Here is a 24,900-nt window from a genome sequence, read left to right as displayed (position 1 = left end):
CTCTGCCACCTACCTGGCCTTCAGTATCATCCCTGTGGACTGGGGTTTCTCAATCAGGGTCCCGTGAGAGGCTACTAGGGGTTCCCTGGGAGGTCATGATTTATTTAAAAAATTATTTCAAATTCAGGCAACTTCACAGTGAAGAGATAAGTTTCATTCTATATTTTTAGTTTAAGAACACTGTTAATGCATTTATACAGGCCTACCCAGGAAACGAACATAATAATTTTGTAACTTGTGGCCTATCTTTGAGCCTGAATGTGCAGGGGGTCCCCGAATATTTCAAGGGTTTCTCCAGGGTCAGAAGGTTGAGAAAGGCTGCTGTGGACATTCAGAGAATGGAATCGCACCCATCAGCTCAGCAGGATTGGGGTGACCCAAGGGGCCTCTAACGTCCCATTGGATCCTATGGTGCTGCAGACTCTGGCCGGCTAAGCTCTTCAGCCAAAAGTGGCCCCTGCTTACTCACTTGGCTATCTGTCAACTGTACTGCCTGCTGACTTGTCAGCTCAACATCTTGCTTGGATGAAATCTGCTTGTCTCCCAGCTACCAACAATAGCCTCTTTCCACAAGGACACATATTTGAGGCCATGGCAATTGCTATGGTAGGTATTTATCCATACACCCACCGGATGGCTGCTAAGAAGCCCACCTTCTGCCATAAGATAAAAGGAATGTATACCATGTGCAGGGCAATGTAGAATGAAGCATATGTCTTTAACCTGGCCATCCTTAATGCCCCTCCTGGTGGGGGGTTATGGGATTTTCAGTCCAGACCATCTGGAAAGCACCAGATAGGAGAAAGCTACCTTAAACTGGGAGTGAGGTTGCCACGTCTTCTCTGTACAACGGCAGATGTACGGCCTGTGTGCTGCTGGGGGCTTTTGTAGCATTTGCTGCTATCCAATTCTACACTTTGCGCACTGAGGTGCTCTGTGGCAACCAGAATTACTCCACAAGTCCAGCCTCCCCTTAGCAATCCCTCATTGCTGCTTAGGAACCCCCTTCCCCCGTAACCCCTTCCTTCGTGCTGCCCTGCTGCCGTACCTGCTCGGAGATGACAATGCAGCGGGAGGCAGCTCCCAGATTACAGTGGGTAGCAACATAGACAGGGAAGAAGCCGAGCACTGCAGTGTGGCAGAGCACCACCAGCACCACCAAGGTGACTGTGGAGAGGTTGGGGAACCTGGCCGTCTTCAGCGAGCCGGACCATATTTGCAGGGCCTGGTAGGGCACAAATAAAGTGTAGAGGAACATGCAGAACCAGGCAAAGACTGTCATGGGCAGCTGTCCAAAAGAGAAGATAAGGAGCTGGAAATCCAAGGCAAGGCTGTGGAAGACAAAGAAAAAAAGGAGCTCTGAGGTTGCAGCAAAAAAGTTCAGGATGTTTTAAATTAAAGTGGGCACCCTAAGTTACCCATTCCCCTTTACTGCAACCCCTTTGAGCTTCCTCTGGTGCATCACCAATTTTCAATGGCACAATTGCTGAAAAGTGATGGTGATGGGCCCTGCTATTTTGAGGAGGTAAACTCATGGAAGCTCTAAAGATATCTTCAAAATAAGCACGACTCAGTTAGAATGAAGGAACATCCACCTCCCCAACAAAAAAAAAAAATCATGACCAGTCCCACTCACTTTGCTTCATAATCTTGCCCATATCAACTGTTAAAGGTAAAGGTAAAGGTTTCCCTTGACGTAAAGTCCAGTCGTGTCCGACTCTAGGGGGCAGTGCTCATCTCCGTTTCTAAGCCTTAGAGCCGGCGTTGTCTGTAGACACTTCTGGGTCATGTGGCCAGCATGACGACACGGAACGCCGTTACCTTTCCGCCAAAGCGGTACCTATTGATCTACTCACATTTGCATGTTTTCGAACTGCTAGGTGAGCAGGAGCTGGGACTAGCAACGGGAGTTCACCCCGCCGCACGGTTTCGAACCGCCGACCTTCCGATCGGCAGCTCAGCGGTTTAACCCGCAACCGTTGCTCCCCTGAAAATACTGGCCCACAAAAAGCTTCCCAGCACAATTTAAATGGGCCAGGAACAGAGGACTGTATTTGACATGTCATACTATGAGCATCAGTCAACACTACAGTACTGTCAGAATGATGTCTAATTCTTTTTTGGTACAGCCTCCTGAGCTTTCTACTCAGCTGGTCTACAGTTCATGTTACTGTTCAAGACATTTGTTTATTCCATGTATATCTCCCCTTTTGGAAGTTCAAGTTGAAACATGTGGAGTTTCATCCTAATTTTATCCCCACAACTTTCCAGTGATGGCTGAGAGATCAAGTGGCCCAAGGTGACCCAGTTAGCTCCCTGACTGATGTGAATCTGAACTTGGCCCTCTGTCTTCTATGGCTGTTAGACTCCTCCTTTGGTCTGCTTCATGATGCTGCTTTAACAGAACTGCAGATTATTTCCAGGAGTTGCCTGCCATGGATGTTGCCTTCTCCTTCTCCTTCTCCTCCTTTGATGACTTATTGGATTTGTAAGGCTGCCCAATTAAAAACTGGCTCTTGGCAGCATACAATATTAAACACTGATAAAAACAACAATGAGCAGAGGATGATAGCAAAACACACTGAATTTGATAAAGCCTCCTCATTGCAAGAAATGGGTAAGAGGCTGGAATAATGCCAGAACCAGATTTTTAGTAGGCAGATAGAGACAGGATCAAATGCCCTAACGTTTTCCTTTCCTAGGGCTACTAAATCTGGACTGCTAAAATCTAGCTGAGCCCTAGATGGTACAGAGAAATGTTTGTGTATCTCTGTGCTGCCATCTCATGGTTGTTTGGAGTTTTGCCAGTCACACCAGGTATTCCATCCTCTCTGAATGGACTAGTTTCCTTCATCTTACCACTTTCACTGTTCCTGCTCTCTTTGTTTTTTCCCTTACTGTATTAATAGTAAATTTAGCCTGATTTTCTTTAAAGTAATCCTGGAGTGGAATGTAATGCAAATGCAAATCATGACAACAGATGGCAGAAGCATACTATGTGACACAACACCTATATTCAGCCATGAACAAATGTGCAGACAGGTCTTTTGCTGAAGCCAGAAGGTAACAAGATTCAGTCAGAAGGAGGGGAGAAGAAGAGAACTGCATAACCAGGCTACTACTAGCATAGAAAGCAGGGTTTGGATGCCTGGCAAATGTGGCATCAAAAGGGGCATCCTCACTTAGGCTTAATTGCTAGGCAGGCATAGAAGGGTCCCAAGCGGTACCAGCCAATGCCCCCAGCTGCTCAACAAGAGCGCAAAGACAAGTAGAAGAACACATTCCATTTCCTTTGCAGCAGGCAGGTGAACAGACAGTGACAGCTGGGAGGAGAAGCAGCAGGACCAGAGAACTCTCAGAAGGCTCCCTGCAGGTGCCCAGGGCCTTGGCAGGTGCCCAAGGATGCCAACCCTTGGATGGAATCTAAGTTCAAAGATTAGGCAAAGGTGCTCTTATGATTATTACTATGTTCCTTAGCACAAAACAAATATCACCGTATCCCATATTCTCCCCAATTTAGCATACGTCAGAAGACAGTCCTTCCACCCCACCCCCTTCTGAATCATACCGTCCTTCATTGACAGAATCCACAATGATTTTGTTGATAGCACAGATGCAGAGTATGGCCACAAATACGTGGTAGATAGTACGGAAATGTTCCACTTCCATCAGTGTGCTGTAAAGGACAGACAAGTTGCCAGCAAGTAAGCAATAGACGGTGGGAGAGATGGGCAGCTGGAGATCATTGGGCAAGACCTGGAACCCAAATGGAACCCATTTTCATCTTGTCTTCTGGAGGCCCTAATGAATTTGAATTAATGGGAGAGCAAAAGCTTGTAGCTTCACCTGTACGAAGGAAATAACATTCAAGTGGCTGGGGAAAAAAGATGTTCCATACCTTATGACATATGACAGAGAAAGGGAGGGAGGCAAAATCAGGACTTCTTTGGAGAGAAGTGGCATTATTTGTTCCACATAAGAGGATAGGCAAATCTATTAAAATCCTACAGCCACCCTGCCTCCCAAAGGAATAAGCTTAGAGCTCTCATCCTGAGGTTTGATCTTACAGAATCTTAGCCAATGGATGCTGTACCTAGAGTGCACCTAGACTACAGTTGTATGTGATCTATAATCTTATACTATGCACCAGACTGCCTGTCTCTTATCTTAGATGTGACATTTAAAAAGTTTAGCCAGGCAAGCCTTATCCTGGGAGTACAATGTCCTCTCAAACAGACGGGAAGGCAAGTACTTCTTAAGGTACAAGGTAAAGTCTTCTCTGAGTCAAGTTTGACTCCTGCAGATGATACAGATATGCAGTTTTGTCGACAATAATATGGAAGTGATTTGCCTTTGCCTTCTTCCTGGATGATTTTGATTCCCCACTCTGTGGCTCCGGGATTTCAGGTGGCCTCCTATCTAAGTACCAAATCAGGTCAGATCCTGCTTGGTTTTCTGAGATCAGCCAGTGCTGGCCAGCTGCTGACATCTAGCTGGGCCAAGTCCTTCTAGGAAGGGATTATTCAGTACTTCATTATAGAAGCCAAGTTGGTCAGAAGTACCTGAATAGAAATAGAAAATCAAGCATAAGGTAAGGGTGTCAGTATTCCCTTGGTCCAGGACCAAGATCTGCCCAAGGAAACCCACTCCTGCTGAGACTACGAACAGCCGTGTTCTAACATGCTGGTAAGCCTCTTTGTAGTGTAGGGCTAGCCAGCTCATCAACCTCGTCCTTGAAAAACATGCTTTGTTCCATTTCCCATCCCCGGTATCCATTCCTCCTATATTCTCCCCACCCCCACAAAAGAGTCTCAGCATTGTGTGGCCATGAAGCAAGCTCAGTCCTTATTGGGCTGTTTTGAGTTCCTCCAAAGTTTCTTGCTCTCCTTCAGCAGTGGGGTATCTGTTATTTGCCCAGGGCCACCTTTGGAACCTGAGGCATAACAGACTGGGCCACTTTGCCCGCTGTCCCTCTAAGTCTCGTTCCTATCAGGGCCAAGCATACTTACTCTAGCAATGGCACTTGACGGACAAAGACTTTCTTCTGCAGCGGTTGACCTTTTTCTCTACAAAGTAAGATTTCAAAGCAGGTAAGGTTTAATATACTGTATCTCTCAAAACCCTTCTCACTTCTGAGCAAGGGGGTGGGAGTAGCAGATTGGTGCATCACGTCACCTTCTGCAGAACCAGGCCATCACTTGCTTCATTTGGCTCCTTCTTCCCATTCATCTTCTTCCATTCTATAACTACTATGTAACTTTACGAACTGGTGCATGAGTTTTCTTTCCCTCTTCCCACCTTATTTGTTTTAAATTGCTTACAGCAGTTGGATGCGTTAGCAATCAAGTAGCAGGGACAGAAGTAGTAAGGAGTAACTTGAAATCCTAACCATAACTTTTCATGTATTTGGATGATGCAGCCTGACCATCCTTATGAACAGAATACATTTGCTTTTCTCAACATTTTTTATTGAGGAAGGCTGCTACTTTTTTCCCCTCAAAGCATTTGACACTCTTTCCAGAGTGTCCACATTTTCTTTGGCCACCTTCTGGAAACATTACTTAAGACTTGTTTGTTTAGCCAAGCCTTTGGAGTGAGGGTTGGCATGTTAATGGTAGTTTTGTTTTTGTTGGTGATTACTGTCATAGAATTAGCTGAAAACTATCTGCTGCCTGCAGAGATAAAGAGACACGTAGAGAGGTTTCTGAACCAGCTAAACAAAGGCATTGCTATGCATTCTGTGTGGCATCTTCTATGATAGAATCCAGGTTTGGTCCTCTATCCCTCTAGATAAGGGGTCCCCAACCCCCGGGTCGGTCCGCGGCCTGTTAAGAACCAGGCCGCACGGCAGGAGGTGGGTGAGCGAGCAAATTTACAGCTGAGTGTTTACAGCCACTCCCCATTGCTCACATCACCGCCTGAGCTCCGCCTCCTGTCAGAGGAAGCAAGCCCATTGGCTGTTATCTCCAAACCGCAATAAAAGAATAAACGGTCAGGAAAAAGAGGAAGAGCTTGAATCATCCCAAAACCATCCCCCCATCCTGTCCATGGAAAAATTGTCTTCCACGAAACCGGTCCCTGGTGCCAAAAAGGTTGGGAACCCCTGCTCTAGATCATCTGGAATGACAACTCCCAGCATCCCTCTTACTGGCTATACCAGCAGGACTTGCCGGGAGTTATAGGTCAGTAACTTCTGGATGACTCCATTTTTCCCACCCCTGCTCTAAAATTAGTTGTGAAGAACCTCTTTTACCTGCTTTGCTTCTTTGCTGGGCCCACCATCAAATGCTGGGGGAAGGAATGAGCTGCTTCTTCCAAGGCCGTGTCCAGGAGGTCACTCAGCTGATTGTGCACCTGTCCCAGTACCTCCGCCTTCATCACCTACCAACAAAACAGAGGGAATTTAATGGTGCCCTGGCCTGCCTGTCATACACAAGGTTCCTAGAATGTATTTAGGCGATGGACAAGTTGGCTGGCTTGGCTTATCTGTATATCTCCCAGTTTTTTGTGGTCCTTGTGGCTAAGCTGGCTTTGTCCAGGATCTATTGTATGACCCTACTGTTGTCATGTTCCCCGTTTCAATGTTCTGTTAACATCGTAACGTTTCACATGTCAAACCGTTTTTCCGTGTATTCCCGACTTGCTCATTGCTGGTATTTTCCATTCGGCCGCTCTGCTTTGTTTTGGGACTTCGGAATGTATGTTTGGGTTTGCAATCCTACTCAAGGTTACTTTCCCAGGCGCGTGTAACGGTTCCTAGCACCTGGGAGGGGGTGCGTGCTGACGAGTGCTGAGGGCGGGACTGGATTGACGGCAAGGCTTTTAAGTTTGTATTTGGCGCGCTTTTGCTCATTCTCAGCTTTCTCTGTATTTGCATACTATTCCTTTAATAAATCAGTTATCTTTAAGCCCGGGCTTGTGAGTCTGAGTATGTGGGATTAGGCAACCGTTACAACTGTATGTGAACCCTGATCTCCTACTCCACAGTGTCCAGCATACCTGCTGCTTCCAATACCTGAGGCAAGGCCTTTCCCCTATTGTAGACAACATTTTTTTCTGCCTTTATCACACCCCAATTCATGAGTGAGACAGCTTTGCTGCAATGGTGTTAGCACTTTTACCGATAATGTCCAGACTATGGGGGAAGGAAGATTTAGCAATGGCATAATAGAATTAGGGCTTTCCTCAAAGCTGGGCTGAAGTGCTCCTCACCCATCTTGAGTCAGCAGAAAATTAGACCAGCATGAAATTGGCCGCTTGCATTGCAGATCCCTGTCCTAAAAGTCACCTGAATTCCCTCCAAGGCAGTGGGTGAGAAAGCCAGGGAGTTTTTACACATCCTGAGGCATTAGCTTCAGGGAAAGCCCTAATTCTATTATGCCATTGCTAAACCCACCCTAAATCCTGTCCTATTCTTGGAGAAGGCTACAGACTTTGAAAGCCTGAGAGAACCACTAGCAGCTCTCCTTCAACTGAGTTATGCCCTGAACTTATCAGATTGCCCTGATGCTTTGGCTTTAAACTAACCAGTTGCTCCCCTTCTCTGATCTGTTACAGAAGCACCCTTGTCCAGAAGGCCTAGTCAACCTCCAGGACCTCTTCTTCTATGACAAGGGTAGAAAACAGGTGGCCACTGAGGCACAGAACTGACCATTTCATCATCTAGAGTGGAATATTTGCTTCTCCAATGTCTAGCGTCCTCCTGTTTTTTAAAGCACCTGTTATTACCTCCAGCTGTCTCTTCCACTGGATATGGGCAGTGATGCTGTCCAGGTGTTCACCATCTAGAGAATTAGAAACAGCATGGCTTCACTTTCAAGAACATGATTTGACATGGGGTGAATGAAGGATGTGAACTCATTGTTGGGATTAGACAGAGATCTTCCTATTGCAGAAAGGGTTTTTTTTTAATCATTCAGTTCCCCACTCTTGGCATTTACAATTACTTTGTGAATATCTGTGTAAGGGAGGATATACCCTAGCACTACCCACATTTCTTTTCACTACAAGTTCTGCAGTCTTTTTGGCAGTGGTTCATAATGGCAGGACCTGCTGGTGGTTGAGCTCCAAAGCATTTGGAAGATACTACTTATCTCTTTACTAAGGTAATATGAGGCTTTTTGCTGATGCTCCAAAAGTGCTTATCTCTGCACACTACTGCCCAATTCCAAGACCTCACTGAAAATTCCCAGATAATTTATATGTAGCAAAGATTTCCCCCCATTCTTGCAACAAAATATATCAACCATTCCCCTGAGATGCCTCCTTACCATTGAGTATTTGTGGTTCCTCCTTTCCTCTGGCCTCCTTTGGAGAGCTTCTTTGCCTCATGCCTCCAGTACCCATTTCCTTTGGGTCCATGATGGTTCTGAATGTAAAGTTTCTTAGGTTAGTTTCACAGTCTAGCCCACCAGTCAGAAAACTAATTCACCAGGGGAGTGAATAAAACCTCTGGAGTTAGAACTTTGTCGTTCCTTAACGCCATGATAAGATAGAACTTATCAGTCGAGAGGTAGCAAAGTTAGAGGGCAGACCTCCCCACTCTGATTGGCAAATTATTCATTTTCAACGTTGGGGAATCTTCCTCAGAGAAGAGTTGTAATGGAGCCAGGTTTCCAAGATTGCTCATTGCTCATGCCATTTTATTTTCTGAATCAAATTAGCAAAATATTTACTCCTAAGAACCAAAACAATTCCATTTGAGAGTCTGTGCAAAGAAACTATTTATTTTCTAGGTCCTATGAGTAGAGAATGCATCAAGGATGGATTTTCTTGGTTGAAGTCAAACACTGTAATTCAACTGCATTTTTTCCCAGATGGTTACTCATAACTGAAGCCAGTTTAGTGGCCTGCTAGAACCACTGAAATGGAGCAGAGCTTATAACACAGCTGAGAAGCTGGCACAGAAAAAGAATGATCTAAAAATAGCTTCAATGAGCACATCAGAGAAACACAGATTATTGATCTTACACACTCAGCCTGTCATGAGCACTGATGGTGAGCAGGAGGGGGCCCCTATCCAGGGGTGAAAACACATGCGTAGTAGGGAGAATTTGAGCTGGCATTCAAAGAGACACAGAACAGACCCGCCTTGACTTTTGGAGTTTATCTGTCTGGGTTTTCTCATGCTTCTTCAGTTTGGTAGGATTTTCTGTCTACTGTAGCAGTAATAAAACACTAGAGACCTATTCCTCATCTCAGCGTGGTTCCTGCTTATCAGGACACAGCCCTCCCAAGCATAAGAATCACACGCTTAGACAGATTAGGTTAAGACATAAAAAGAATCTTAATGACTTTATTGTTGCTTCTGCTACATCCATCTTGGTGAAACAAATGAAGTTCCTTTGTTCTTCTTTCCTTTCTAAATACTTAGTTTTGCCCTATACTCTCAGCCCTACAGCTGCCAAGAGCTGCATGGAAGAAAGGGGAATTCCAGGCCCACCATGTGGTGCCCAGAATGGAGGAGAGCAGCACACATTCATGTGCTTGCTTCAGGTGGAGAAGAAGGAAGAGAGAAAGAGGAAGTGGGAGTGGCAACAAACAGCTTCCTCAGAGTTGCATTGTGGGACAACTCAATTTACATGTTAATGAGGCATGCTGGATTTGCCAGGACTTCCAACAGCCAGACAGTTCTCTAGTAATGATATTTGGAACAGACCTAGTACCCAAACAGCTGAATCATCAGGCAAAGTAAGGTAGCTGCCTCAGTCAGCAGGTGCTGGGCATGGCTGTGCTAAGCTGTGATGGAAGATGCTGGCTATTCACCAGTGCTGTAGAGAGAGGTTTTTTTTAACAAACAAACAAATCATTGCCATTTGTCTTGGATCAGCCCTAAGACTGGCTGTGTAGTTCCCCTTAATAATAATTCAACCAACATATTTCATCAAGGATCAATATAGCTCAATCCCAGCATGGATTACATTAATGCCATGTGGGTCCACCTCTCCTGATTAGAAGGAAGCAGAAACGCAGTATTCTCTTATGGTTTTAATTCTCTGCTTATTGGTACCTGGACTAAATCCCATCCCAGCAGTAGGCATCTCTTTCATTCTTTTAAGCAAAACCATGCTACTTAATGGGCAACCTTGGGCCACCTGCATGAAGTCTTTGCAAAATTTCTAAACCCTTCTGCATGAAATCCATTCAGACTTCCCCTCAGTTTTAAAGAATGAAAAGCATGGTTATCTGGAGAGAAGATTGGGGGAAAAAAAGTTTGCCCATACCTGATTTAATACATGTACTTATTGCACATAACCTGCAGCATTTTTCCTCTGGCACATCATTTGGGAATTGTAACATGCCCTAGAGCTAAACATCTTAATCCTGTTAAGAAAAAGATGCTGAATTTAACTGTAGCAATCCAGATTAAAATTGCCCTATTTAGTAGATCATTTTAGATAAGGGCTCCATTTCAACTGAAAGGCAGGCTTGATAACCAACAATATTATGCTGATAACATATTTCAACCTAAGATCAGCCTCAGGCAAAGACTATGAATGTCTTGACTAGAGTTGGCCAAAATGACCTTTTGAAATTCTCAACTAAATCTGTAGGCAGAGAAATTGGATGGGCATTTCCTTTGACTTTCTTAATGATAGGACTCCCTATTAGATCTGACCACTACTGAAAAAGCCCAAACAGAGGAAGGCATCATGGCATTGTCTCTTGAGATTTAGCAGAAAAATGAGAAGCAGCAGACAGCTGATGAGATGACTGGACAATAAAAGTACCTTCCCACCCATGTTCTGGCCACCTCCCAATGGATATGTGCAGGAGGACCACGTTGTGCTCACAAGCATTTATCTGAAATTCTCTTCATTCAAAAAATTCTGACATTTAATTCCAAAATCTCAAATCAAGTGAGAACTGTTTGGAAAAAAATGAAGAGTTTCTTTACTCAGCTCTAGAAATGTCACAAAGACTTCATGCATGTTCCCCTTCTTAGTGCAAATAACTGTCTCTGAGAGAGTTGACCATGACTTTAACTACTCCTGACTCCTGCAATTCAGCTAGACGAAATGAGCATGGGAAAAAAACATATTGAGCTAGATCTGGTGAGATCTTAGCCAAAATAACTCTCAGTGACAGAGTTGATAGTTTCTTAAGTCACCTGGCAAGGTTATTGTGAAGATTAAAAAAAAAGAGGGAGACTCTTATGCACTGGTTTAAATAATTTGGAGAAAAGGTGGAATATAAAGACAGAAAAAAGAGCTGCTTCTTCTGCAGTGGTAGGGATTTCAGGTATATGTGAGATTGTTTATACATCACCTATAATTACAGCAACCATATGCACTTTATTATAAAGGACAGTCCTTTATAATAAAGGGCATATGGTTGCTGTAATTATAGGGGCAGATATGAAAGAGGTTCATAAGAATTTTTTTCAATTATTTATTTTATTTGTATTTATCTATTTTCTATCCCACCTTTATTATTTCTATAAATAACTTAAGGCAGGGAACATACCTAATACGCCTTCTTCTTCCTCCTGTTTTCCCCACAACAACAACCCTGTGAGGTGGGTTGGGTTGAGGGAGAGTGACTGGCCCAAGGTCACCCAGCCGGCTTTCATGCCTAAGGCAGGACTAGAACTCTCGGTCTCCTGGTTTCTAGCCCAGCGCCTTAACCACTAGTACGGTAAAAGTTAAATGACCAAAATAAAAGACAAAAGTGAGTTTTTGAAAAATAAATCTAAAGGACAGTTTTCTGAACAGAAAACACTTAATGTACAGCCTTTCACATTCATGTGAAAAACATGGAAATTGAATAGTGTTTTTTAAATAAATGTACATTCAGTATACTGTTTGCTTTTTTATTAGATTATGCGTTTTTGTAAAGTTTTTCTTGGTTTTGCTCTTGAATTTTCCTTTGGAAAGCCAAGTTATAAACATAAACAATTTTGTAAAGTTATTCTTATGAGCCTTTTCCAGATCTGCCCCTTTTTCAGGTTTGTCCTTTATTTTTTCCAAGAAAATATGCTCACCATACCTATAATGGATAGGAAACATTTCAGTTGTGACAAATAACTGTTACTGTGTTTTTAAAAGCCTTCTTCTGAGTTCAGTCAGCATGTTAACCTCAGCCATTTAGCCACTAGAGGGTGGGAAAGACACAAATAAAATATTCAGAGCGGGCGTCCCAGGTTTAAGAGCAAAGTGCATCAGAATGCAGACCAGCCTTTCCTTTTAACTGCACTGGCAGGGGATGATTGGAGTTGCAATAGGTTGAGAACAATGGTCTGGGCCTTTTGATGATCTTCTTTCTGTTCCGTTAGGTTAAGAGTAATTTTCCTACTGATTGGCAACAATTTGATAATTATGTAGATTCATGGACGCAGAACACAGACAACCAAGCAAAGTTTAAAATGAGAAGAGTTTAAAAAAGAAAATTGGGTCAGTGATTTTTTATTTACCTCGGAGCACCAGAGAGCTGTAGGTACAGTAAGTATACTAGCATGGAGCAAGGCAGTTGCCCTTTGTTGCAGAAGGGAGTGAATTTCAGAGCTGACACTGATGTTAATTAAGTGGAACCTGATGCAAAAGGACACCTACTCAGAATGGGAAAATTCGGAGCCCCTGGAATTTATTCTGACCAGCAGAACTGAATGGAGCTCATAGTTCTTCCCATACAAAAATTTACTCCTTGTAAACCCCATGTTTTCTGCATTTGGTGGTGGTGGTAGAAGAGGAAGATGGTCATTTTATTGCTGCTATTGTTAAAAGCCTGAAACGTTAGAAATCCTTGTTCTTCTGTCGCAGAACATCCAGCAATTCACCAGGGAATCCTGATTTATCTCCTGCCCTCTTCTGAGTTTTATACACTATGACTACATCATAGTAAACTCCAGTTATATCTTTGTGAAGCTGTGTTAAAGAGAACCTCATGTTCCTTCTATTTTCAAGTCCTGCTTTGAACTCACTCATTCCTGGTGAAGTCCATAAATTATTTACTTACTATTTAGATAGATAGATAGATAGATAGATAGATAGATAGATAGATAGATAGATAGATAGAGATAGATAGATAGATAGATAGATAGATAGATAGATAGATAGATAGATAGATAGATAGATAGCTGCCCATCTCAATCTTGTGGCTCCGGGCAGCTAACAATGCAAGACATAAAACCAGGAAACCATAACACAACATTATAGTATAAAGCCAAGGCCCCTAAAAACTAAACATCAAACCATACAAGTCAGACTCTACTGACAATCTGGCCCCACCACCTTCTCCTCAAGGCTTTTCAGAAGGCTAACAGGACTGGGGTCGTCTGGATCTTCCAGAAGATGCAATTCCATTGGGTAGCTGCCATGTAGAGAGGCATGTCCCACGTGATGTCACTTTTTCACAGAAGGGACACATAGCTTGCATGCCTGCTCTGGCAGAGCTGGTGTCACAGTTCGATATAATTGGGAACAACTTGTACCTGACCCTGCATAGACAGGATTTATGGGTGATAGCAAGCACTTTACATTGTACCCAGAAGCCTACTGGGAGACAACGCAGCTTCTAAAACAAATATATGGACATACTGAGCTGTGCCCAACATTGCCTGTTCCACTGCATTCTGGACCAGCTGCAGTTTTTGAAGGTGAGACCCATGTAGAAAGCATTGCAAGGAACCAGCCAGCAAGTGACTTAAGTCATGAGTGACCATGAGCATTGCCTCCCAGTCTAGGAATGGGCACAACTGGTGCACAAGATGGATTTGTGGAAAGGCCTTCCCAGCCATGGCTACCACCTGCTCCTCAAGCAGGAGCTGCCAATCCAGGAGGACCCCCAGATTGCACACCAACTTTACCTGGGAGAAAGTTACCCCCTCAAGAGTTAATGTCATGAGTAAGGATGGCGAGCAGGGGGCTCCCATCCAGACTGTCAAGCGCATGTGTAGCACTGATGAATTGTTCAGCCATTCAAAGAGACACAGATCGGGACCGCCTTAACCCTTGGGGGTTATATGTCTGGGTTTTCCCATGCTTCTTCAGTTTGTTAGGATTCCTGTTAAGTACTAGCAATAAATATTAGAGACCAGTTCCTTGTCTCAGTGTGTTTCCTGGTTGTTAGGACATCAATCTTAACAAACTGAAGAAGCGTGGGAAAACCCAGACATATAACCCCCAAGGGTTAAGGCGGTCCCGATCTGTGTCTCTTTGAATGGCTGAACAATTCATCAGTGCTACGCATGCGCTTGACAGTCTGGATGGGAGCCCCCTGCTCGCCATCCTTACTCATGACAGTTAATGATCGAAAATATATAGATGCAGGAGGCCTTTAAACCCACAGCCACTCAGTCTTACAGGGTTGAGCCAAAGCCTGTTCTTCTCCATCCAGATCTGCACAGCTTCCAGGCATCACTTGGGTGGCCTGGGGCATAAATGTATACATGAGTATATTAGTGTACTGATTGTACTTAAACCTTTGCTGATAGATGACCTTGCCTAGTGGTTTCATGTAGATGCTAAATAGGAATGAGGAGAGAGTCAAGCTGGGGAACTCTGCAATGAGGGGGCTTAGCAAAACTGACTAGAACTGGCCCTGGGGGAAGGAGAACTACCATAAAATGGTGCCTTCCGTTTCCAACCCCTAGAGCTTGTCCAAAAGGATACCATGATCAATGGTATTGAAGGCCACTGAGAGATCTAGGAGGACCAGAATGGATGTACTACCTGCATCCCATGCCTGCCAGAGGTCATTCAGAAGTACAATCAACAGGGCCGCAACTAGGGTCTGTGTCACCCGGGGCAAACATGGATTCCACACCCATTTTGGCACCCACCCCAGTGCTCATTTTGGTGGCCCCCTGTGCTCATTTTGGTGCCCCCCCAGCGCTCATTTTGGTGGCCCCCCGTGCTCATTTTGGCACCCACCCCAGTGCTCATTTTGGTGGCCCCCCATGCTCATTTTGGTGCCCCCCCAGCGCTCATTTTGGCGCCCCACCAGCGTGGCGCTCGGGGCATATGCCCCGGTTGCCACCCCCTAGTTGCGGCCCTGACAATCAATGCAGTCTTGGTACTATAGGTAAAAGGTAAAGGTTTCCCTTGACGTAAAGTCCAGTCATGTCCGACTCTAGGGGGCGGTGCTCATCTCCGTTTCTAAGCCTTAGAGCCGGCGTTGTCCGTAGACATTTTCCGGGTCATGTGGCCAGCATGACGACACGGAACGCCGTTACCTTCCCGCCGAAGCGGTACCTATTGATCTACTCACATTTGCATGTTTTCGAACTTCTAGGTGAGCAGGAGCTGGGACTAGCAACGGGAGCTCACCCCGCCGCGCGGTTTCGAACCACCAACCTTCCAATCGGCAGCTCAGCGGTTTAACCCGCAGCGCCACCGCGTCCCTCTTGGTACTATAACCTGGCCTGAAACCTGACTGAAAAGATCTAGACAAACCATTGCCTTCAGGGACCTTTAAAGCTCTAGGTCTACCTACAACTCAACAACCTTCCCCCAGAAATAAAGGTTTGAGATCAGAGGGGAATTGTCCAGGTCTGTGGAATCCAGCAATGGCCTCTTAGGAGGGTGGACTATTACTACTTTCAAAGCAGGCAGAATCATCTCCTGCCTCAAAGAATCATTCCCACCTCAGGATCCAACCACATGTCATCTCCTAGTAGGCCTTGCGCATGTCATTTCCCTGGCTATAATATAGCCATGGCCTTGTTCCTGAATGGTTTCAACTTCCCAGTCTATTTTACAGATCTGCAATTCCCTGAATGTCTCTGTATACTAACCTGGTCTGATCCAGCTTAGCTCCCCAACTCAGACAAGGCTGTTCAGGGCTGCCGCTTGCTGAGCTGCTCGTTACTTACATATATGCTAACAGGTGCTGAAGAAAACCCAGGTTGCTGGTTTTTTTTCAAAAGTATTCCATGATTCCCCTCTCCAACTCCAAATCCAGAAGCTAGGAAGATCTCAGTTCTACTAAATTCTCAAAGCATGAGAGCAGTATTTGTTAATATTTCTTTGGTTGTTTACAGAAGGAGTGTTTTGTGTTCAATATGTTAAAAGTTAACTGGGTGTTGCTTACATTGGTTCCCAGACAGAGATGGGCCAAACCCGCTATGGCCCTGGCCTTGCATAAGAAGTTGGTTTCTTCATTCATTTGATTTATATCCTGCCTTTGTTTTGTACAGCTGAAAGTGGTTTTGACATCATCTAGCAATAGCTGTTTATGGAATGTAGAATACCTGCTACAGTAGCAGGCAGAGGAGGATGGGGAATGAAGTTCTTGAAAGATCACTTTGCAAGATTGGTTAACTGTGGCCTTTTGCTTTCAGAATTGGCAGGAGACTGGATAGACATAGATTACCTGGCTATTTTTCTTTCAGCTGAAATGGTGAACCATAAAAAAGATGACACACACCTGGCTTCATAACAATTTAACTGGGCTAGCAGAGGATGGATAAAATTGCACCCAACTTCTAATCTGAACCCTGGGGATGTTTGTAGGGAGTATTTTCTACCAAGGGCCACCTTCCTTCAGAGATAATGTGTCAGGGCCTGTGTGGCTACAGTGGGAGGGGCTAAAGCCAGTTCTGGGCATGATTACTTCCTCCTTCCTTCTGCTACTCCCTTCTCTGTCTCAATGCCTGTCCTTCCCTCCCCGCCCCCCACTCCCGCACCATGCAAGGAGCCTCTGCCCTTGCAGAAGTCTCTGAAATTAGTCTGAGAACTGAAATTGCCCAGATCTGAAATCGCCCAACCCTGAGAAGCCAGAATGATTAGTACTACAAATCAAAGATTAGACAAGAGGAACCTGGATCCTTAATTACTGGGACTGACAGATGCTGGGAGCAAGATTCTTTTGCAGTAGTGTCTCTAAGTATTCCTTTTCAGATCCTTCCATAAAACAAATGACTTCCCTTTTCTGTGGATGGGGGAAAAAAGAAAAGGTGTGGCATTTGCGACACTAAAACTCTGCTCTAACTGGCAAGGATCTTTGGTGTGTCAAGTGTCTTGTTGTTGTTTATACATTCAGTCGCTTCCAACTGTCTACAGTCTCTTTATATGTGTAGAACACACAACCTTCACAAAGCCTCTTTAAGATCCTTGCACTATATAAACTTCACATCCACACATCCACCCATCATATTGATGACCACTTTACGAGGATGTAATGATTAATCCTGTTGACTTGGCAGCTCTTTGCTCCTAGAGGAGGAGGAGGGCAATGATGGCTGACAATGCAAAGAGGAAGTAGGTGTGGCAGAAAGAGCCCTGCTAGCAAGAGGACTGTTCAGAAGTCACAAACCATGGACAGCTCCTGCTGAATTGAGGCGGTTGGTCAGTTCTCTTGCCTTCCACCCAGGCCAGGCCAGAGGAAAATCTCAGATAGGTGGCTACAGAGGTACAGGAGTCGCCTTCCACATTGGGGTGAGTCTGCGCCTGCCTTGGGATGTTTTTTACAGTACATAGCTCCCTTGCTTCCAAGGAATCTTTCCTTCCAAACTAGTCCCTTTGTGGTTTTCCACAGTCAAGCCTGATACTTCCCCCCCACTGTTTTTTTCTCTGTCACACAGGAAATCTACATCCTTGAAATGTTGTTGGTTTTCTGGGCAGACATCCTCTCTGTGTTATTACAAACAAAAAACAATCCTCTCCCTGTTAAGGAGACGGCTTTTGTCTGAAGGAAATCCTCATGTAAAGTTTGTCTAGTTTCTGCTTTTGAGAGGAAGAGTTAAAAGCTTATTCTTTCTCTTCCTCCCCCCCCCCCACCCCAGCAGTAGCATCCTTAATACTTCTGGGGAGAAGCCAAAAAGCATAAATGGAGAGGCATTGCTAAGACAAGTGTGTGAGTGTCTCTCTGTGTGTGTATTTCTGTAATCAAGGACATGCTAGTTAAAAAACAAAGCACAAGGAGAAAACAGTCTGCCTATGGAGCTTGAATTTGCCTCATTTCTCACCAGTGAGGGGTGGAGATCAAGTTTATAGTGATGGCCACTGCAAGTCCTGCTCTCAGTGTTAAATGCCTAGGCACAAGGTCTGGTCAGATGGCAGTGCAGAAAAAGCACTGAGTGTTTTATTTTATTTTATTTATTAATTTTTTTATCACCACCCAACTCCCCCCGAAGGTGAGACTCTGGGCGGTGTTCTGGGGGTTCCTAGAAGCATTTCTCTTTCTTACTGATGTAACGTCAGGACAATGATTTTTTAGCTGAACAAGTTACTTGCTAGATGACATGGTTTGCTGTGAATTATATGCAGAGAACCATCTAGAATATTTAGAAGGACCTAGCCCCTGGATGAAAGAAAAGATGATTTGGAGATCTTCCTAGTTTGAGATCAGGGTGTGTATATGGGTGAGTTTAAAGAAACCACATGGTTAGCCACAAGTTGGAGGCAAAAGAAAGGTGTAAATGTTGGGTACGCAGGCAGAGGAAAAGGCTGAAGTCTGTTGGCAGCAGCACCAACAGGCTCCCTCTCAAGTGCTCACTATCTTCTGCTGAGAGAAGGTGAGAGTTAGTTCAAACAATATGCCTGTGTTCTTTCAACACATGGTTGGAAGCAATGTTCCGAGATGAATCACTGACATCTTGCAGTGGATTAGCCAAGTTGCAGACCAAGTCAGATCTCCCTCTGGTTATTAAAATGCTGAACCAGAAGCTGGAGGTAGTTCCTGCTGAGAAAAACTGCACAAATAGTGGGAAGTGAACAGTACTAAAAGAGGTATGCTTGTCCACCAATACAATCTTGTATTCATTTTTAACAAATTATTTATTTTGGGGTAAGGAATTTAGCTAGTTAGAATCATTGTTCTATGATGACTGTTTCCATTCATAAATATTCAAAGTATAATAGTTTGGAAATAATATTTCCCAGAATATGTTTTCAATAACTGCAATGAATACTGGAATCTGTAAATAAAGCAATGCTTTCTCCATGATCTCCCGTAAGTGAGAAATTCCAGCCTGGAAAATTATTTTCCTTTCCTTTCCTTTCCTTTCCTTTCCTTTCCTTTCCTTTCCTTTCCTTTCCTTATGATCCTGAGGCTGCATTACATTGTTAATACATGTTTATGTGTCTATTTTTTCTTCCGCTAATTTAATTTTTTTTCTTAAAGGAATTGAAGTTAAGGAATTCAAGGGTTAGTTAACTACTTTAGTTCTGTGTTAAGAGTGTTATGCAAATACACAAGGTGAACATAAGCAAAGGAAAACCAGCGTATGAGCACAAGTGCCACTTTCTTGCATCAGAGAGAGAAAGAGACTGCATGTTCCACATTGCTTCTGTCTCTTTCAGATAAATGGTCAGGAAAAAGTATCTTGCCATTTCTCCCCATTCCAGACCATTCATCTTTCCCCTTCCCAGTTTAAGAAGTATCTTCCTAAAGTCTGGCAGCTGCTTACTGCTTGTAGGCATTTATATTACCCAATCTGAAGACAATTCAGCAAAGCCAACAATAATTAACAGTCTGTAATGTTTAACTAAAAGAGCTCTTTAGTCATAAGGATATAAGATCATGACTGAGCTTTGCCTGTACTGGAGAACTTTGGCTTGTTTATTCCCATTATCCTCAATCAGTTGTAAGAAGGCTAATTATTTGCATACTGTACTGCAGCCTGGGACATTATCAGAACATCTCTTCTCCAAGGATGAGCATGAAGCACTGTTTTGTTTCTGTGGGAAGGGCACCCCTGTTAGGGTGGGATGCTGTGGCCAGCAGGAAACAGAGCCAAGGTTATGCTCCTTCTCCATCTCTCTCTCCTGTCCAGTGAGCTATTGAGGGAAGGATAGATCCTCCTTTCTCCAACTCTGACTGATCACCTAAAGCAGGATTTCTCAGTCAGGGTTCCTTGGATCCTTAGGGTTCCACAAGAGGTCACTAGGGGTTCCCTGGGAGATCACAATTTATTAAAAAAAATTATTTCAAATTCAGGCAACTTCACAATCAAGAGGTAAGCTTCGTTCTTTATTTTGAATTTTAAGAACACTGTTAACGCATATATACAGGCCTACCCATGAAATGAATATAATGACTTTGTAACTTCTGGCCTGTATTGGAGCCTGAATGGGCAGGGGTTCAAAAAGTTGAGAAAAGCTAACCTAAAGAGAGAGCTACTAGTTCTGGGCTGCAAAAATCTGGAAAACAAAGAATTAATGTTTTCTATACGTCTTTGATGCCACCTGATAGCCATTTGGACTTTTGCAGTCCAGATCTGGTAGACCTACCCATTTGAAATTATTATCTGTGGAATCTCAAGGCCGCAGAACATCCACCCTTCCACTAGGCGTTTGAAGTAGATATGCCTGAAGCTGGAGGGTCCATGGTTCTGGAGACAAGAGAAGAATAGACCCCAAAATAGTTTCAGCTCTGTAACTTACAGCATGCTATAATGTAAGTTGCATAGTTACAAGCGACTTTCTTGTAAACTGGACAGTGACTTCCTCCACCCCCATCCCTGGCTGTTGCTGTAGCTAAATCAGGGGAGTAAAGTATCACTCATTTCAGATGGAAACTTTATTTAGCAAACCTGATAAGGCTATTGAAACGTTATGGTTGTGTGCAAAGTCCAGGGCAACCTGACAAAGGTGAAGGCTGGAAATTTATGAAGTGCTATAAACTAGGTGGTGCTTAAAAAAAAAAAAGATAGCTGATGTTAGGTTGATCTTGTGACCTTAGTAACACAGGATATTTGATTACAAATCCTGTTACTAGATACAGATGCAAGATTAGGCACAGAACCCCCCAAAAGAGGGAGCTGGTATAACCAAGAGAATGCTGCTTTTGAACAAGAAACTTGATTTTTTGAGCTCTAATGTACTACAAAACTCCTCAAAGGAAATTAACTTAATCTGGAAATTGTTTGTGGGCTATAATTTTATACCTGGCCTTCTGCCACATCAGAAATCGGCGTTTCTTTCAAGTTAAGTTTTTAAAACACTCAGTTATGTCTGACTTGCCATAAAGTTAAGTATGGGCTGCCTCAGAATATTTAGAAATTCTTGTTAACTCTTTCTATCTTGCCTGTTTTTGTCAATCTCTGTTCTGATTCCAGTATTAATCATTAAAACGATTCATTGTCATACGAATGTATTTGTTCCAATCTGTTATCACTTGTAAGAATAATAGTGGATTTTTTTTTCTTTTTCTTTTAATATTTTGTAAAGTTTTTAATGTTTTTTTTGTTTTGTAAAGTTTTTATGTTTTTTTATTTTGTAATTCTTTAATGCATTTGCTTTTTTCATTTTTCTATTTTTTCCAGCTTTTTCTATTTAAGTATCTTTAAAATACGTTTTTAAAATGTAAAAAGGAAGTAAGTAGGGCAGCCTTTGTGTACAGATGATAACTTGTGTTTATCATAGATGGGCACTGCTGGGAGTGCTTCCCACTTTCCAGCAAATGAACATGTCTATGCTCTCATGCAATTTTCATATACTAGTGCTTTTTCAGCCCAAAGGATCTCAGGCTGTCAGGCTGGGAGAGACCCTGCCTTACATCCTAGAGCAGGCTTTCTCAATCTTTTGACCCTGGAGGACCCCTTGAAATATTTTTCAGGCCTCGGGGAACCCTGCCCATTCAGGCTCAAAGATAGGCCAGGAGTTACAACATTACTATATTTGTTTCATGTTCAGGCCTGTATATATGGATTAACAGTGTTCTTAAACTAAAAATAAAGAATGAAACTTACCTCTTTCATGTGAAGTTGCCTGAGTTTCAAATAATTTTTTAAATAAATCGTGATCTCCCAGGAAACCCCTAGTGACCTCTCCCAGAACCCTGGTTGAGAAATCCTGGACCAGAGTAAAGATGAAGGTCTTTGGCTTTCCAGATGTTGATGAACTATGATTCCCAGCATCCTATGTTGGTGGGGCTTCTGGATGTCAGTGTTCAGCCATATGCAGACCCAGGTTCCTCACCCATGTGAAAACAGTGGCCAGTCAATGTAGGTCAGTCTTCCCCAACCTGCTGCCTTCCTGATGTGTTAGGACTATAGCTCTCAGAATAGTCCTCCAGTAGAACAGCTGGATGGGAATGCTGTAGCCTGTAGCCCCAACCCCCTCTTAGGGAAGACTGCAATACACTGAGCTACATGGGCCTGTGGTCTGACTTGGGGTTATGCTAATTTATAGTCACTCCTTTTTACTGACAATTTTGTAATGGGGGTCGATTGGAGGTATCAAGGAGGCATCAGCATATTCGGGACCCGAAGTTTGCAGAAGTAAAACAAAAATTCTTAAAACCAAGCCTTTAGGGAACAGCACTTACCCATCCACCCCACTCCCCCCACACACTAGCTTTCCAGCCAAGATGCCATTGGAATGGGGACAGAAAGGATAGAGTATTGTTGAAGTGGCCCTTCGAAGGCCATAGAACAGGCCATGCAAGGACTACTGGAACTCTACTTTATTCTTATAGGGTCCAATAACAGAATCTTAAAATCCTGCCAGATTTTCTCTCTGCCTCCCTTATACCACACCGAATCAAGGCAGAGTTATCTAGAGTTTCTTCCTCACACTTTGTCCTTTCCCAGGACTGAGTTGTTATTTATTTAATGCTTCTGGCATTCTGTTCCTCAGGGTTATCTCTGTATTCCTCTGCAGGAGGCTGAATAAAAGCAGGTCTGGTCAGGGTGGCAATTACATTGATTGATTGATTGATTGATTATGTGCCATCAAGTCATTTTAACTCCTAGTGACCACATAGATAGATTTTCTCATTGAGGCTGATTGCTTTAGTGACAAGGGCAAAGGCATCAATTCATATGGCGCAGGAGAAGGCAATAGGAAACTACTCCTGTATTTTTACCAAGAAAACCAATGGATAGGCAGTGACACTAGGACTTCCAAAATCCAGAGGACCACTAGGTGGCAGTAAAACATTAGCTTTCTACTCTCTTTGCTCCCATCTAATGGTCACCTTAAGTTTTGCAGTCTAGTTTGGTGTAGTGGTAAAGGCGCTGGCCTAGAAACCAGGAAACGGTGAGTTCTAGTCCCGCCTTAGGCATGAAAGCCGGCTGGGTGACCTTGGGCCAGTCACTCTCTCTCAGCCCAACCCACCTCACAGGGTTGTTGTTGTGGGGAAAATAGGAGGAAGAAGGAGTATTAGGTATGTTCCCCCCCTTGAGTTATTTATAAAAATAATAAAGGTGGGATTAAAAAAAGCCTTTAAAAAATTGCCACATCCACTTTGAGTTACAATTTGGTGAGGGCTCCAATAAATCCGGGAGTTTCAGAGAAGGGCAAGCAAGATAAGAAAGAGTTTGGCATTCAAAAGATATGGGATATTTGTGTGAGCAGAGGATATTCCAGCTGGGGAAGGAGTTAACTTTCCTTCAGAAGAGAAATCTCTAGAGCCCCATTGTTTTTTGTCAACACTGGGGCAGAGCAACTGTGGCTGGAATTAAAGGAAGAGGAAAGATCAGGATTACATAATGGCCATATCTCCTACCTTTAAGAATATGTGGGAAGTGGGACAATCTGTCAGAGGAAATTCTGGTTTTCATATTTGGAAGATACGTTATAAATAGACTGAACAAAACAGTTGAAAGGAATGCTTAGCAGCCAACCCTCATATAAAAAACACTGTCTCCTCTCCCCTCCCCGCCTTTAATTCTCTGATAGCCTCTCTGGCTTTGTTCTCCTTTGAATTAGTTACAATTTACTTATAATGGCAATGGGGGTTTTGGGTAGGTGGAGTGTGAAAAGGTAGTTCCCTTGCTTATTCAGAGTAACTTCTGCAGGATGAAACACTAATGTCTAGATAAGTTTTTGGTGGACCTTCCTCTATTACTAATAAAATATTTATTTATACATACATATAAACATTCTGTACATTATTATCTGCTTTTAACTTGTTTTCCACTAATTAAAAATGCTTAAAAGTATCAGTTCTCAGTTTTAGTGCTTTCATATGCCTAGCTCTTTATTATCCAAAAATTCTAAAATGTTCCCATTTTGTTTTTTCTTGTTTCACTATTACATGTCAGTGTCCTTGACTTATTTAGTCTTATTAATTAAATTTAATTTGCACAAGACATTTAAAATTAAGGGTATTGTTAAAAAAAGATTTGTTATGAGTACGGATGGTGAGCAGGAGTGGGCCCCTATCCAGGGGGGAAAACACATGCATAGTTTAGAGGCTTTGAACTATCCTTCAAAGAAACTCAGAGCAGACCCGCCTTGAGTTTTGGGGTTTATCTGTCTGGGTTCCCACACTCCTTCAGTTTGGTAGGATTTTCTGTCTACAATAGCAGTTAATAAACACTGGAGACTAATTTCTTGTCTCAGTGTGGTTTTTTGCTTAAGTCAGGACAAGACTGGGTTTCAGCCTACATATCTGCATTTAACATTGTTTACTCCTCCTTTTTCCTATTAAAGAGAAGATATCATTCAACCCTATTACAGGCATTTTAATTTCACACAATACCAGATGACCCCTAGAAGCCCATTTTGTGGGCTTGTTCATTTTGTGGTGTAGTGTTGCATAGGGTTGCCAGACCTGGCCTACAGGACCCCCAGTGAGCACTGGATGGCAGCAAAGAGGTACGTAAATCTCTAATTCTTTGCTACCATCTAGTGCTCACTGGGAGTCTTGTAGGCCAGGTCTGGCAACCCTATGCAACACTAAGCCACAAAACGAACAAACACACAAAATGAACAAGCCACGTTGTAGCTTAGCACAATGTGTAAACTCAGGATAAGGCAGCTAAAAGTAGAATCCTATACATATCCTCTACTTATCTGTATTCAGTTGATTTCAGTAGGGTTACTATTACATAATTGGCTCTAAGCTTTCAGTCATGTAATTACATTCAATAGGTGGCACTTAGAATTTGAATTCTCTGTAAGTTGATCTTTTATATCAAGCTGAAGTGGAGTTTGATCAAATTCTAACATTCAACAACTCTGCCCTCTTGCCTCTGAAAGTTCATATTTAATTTGAAATTTGCTTCCCAGT

General features: G+C 43.3%; 2 protein-coding genes across 8 annotated transcripts in view; one reads left to right on the top strand and one right to left on the bottom strand.

Moving 5' to 3' along the window:
- SOAT2 (sterol O-acyltransferase 2) overlaps positions 1-16,007 on the bottom strand; it is a 33,626-nt gene extending 17,619 nt beyond the window's left edge. The window contains exons 1-7 of one of the 5 annotated variants that reach the window (XR_010067236.1): positions 15,734-16,001; positions 8,271-8,368; positions 7,729-7,784; positions 6,254-6,381; positions 5,010-5,066; positions 3,569-3,676; positions 1,049-1,331 (exon numbers count right to left, since the gene is read on the bottom strand). Coding sequence is in view for 4 of the 5 variants with exons in the window: in XM_063293865.1 (XP_063149935.1) it covers positions 1,049-1,331; positions 3,569-3,676; positions 5,010-5,066; positions 6,254-6,381; positions 7,729-7,784; positions 8,271-8,361 (723 nt within the window). In the remaining variant the exon portion in view is untranslated. Of the gene's footprint in view, positions 1-1,048; positions 1,332-3,568; positions 3,677-5,009; positions 5,067-6,253; positions 6,382-7,728; positions 7,785-8,270; positions 8,369-15,733 lie in introns of all 5 variants that reach the window. The other 4 variants (XM_063293865.1, XM_063293864.1, XM_063293863.1 and 1 more) reach the window with 4 other exon arrangements.
- A 1,211-nt stretch (positions 16,008-17,218) lies between these two features.
- LOC134490668 (unconventional myosin-Ia-like) overlaps positions 17,219-24,900 on the top strand; it is a 55,197-nt gene continuing 47,515 nt past the window's right edge. For 2 of the 3 annotated variants that reach the window (XM_063293870.1, XM_063293868.1), the window contains exon 1: positions 17,219-17,375. The gene's annotated coding sequence lies outside the window, so the exon portion shown is untranslated. The remainder of the gene's footprint in view (positions 17,376-24,900) is intronic. The other variant, XM_063293869.1, reaches the window with a different exon arrangement.

This window comes from Candoia aspera, chromosome 2 (assembly GCF_035149785.1).
Source record: "Candoia aspera isolate rCanAsp1 chromosome 2, rCanAsp1.hap2, whole genome shotgun sequence".
In the NCBI taxonomy this organism is placed as follows: Eukaryota; Metazoa; Chordata; class Lepidosauria; order Squamata; family Boidae; genus Candoia; species Candoia aspera.
Note: the sequence above shows the minus strand (reverse complement) of the source record. Positions and strands in the feature narration are given on the sequence as shown.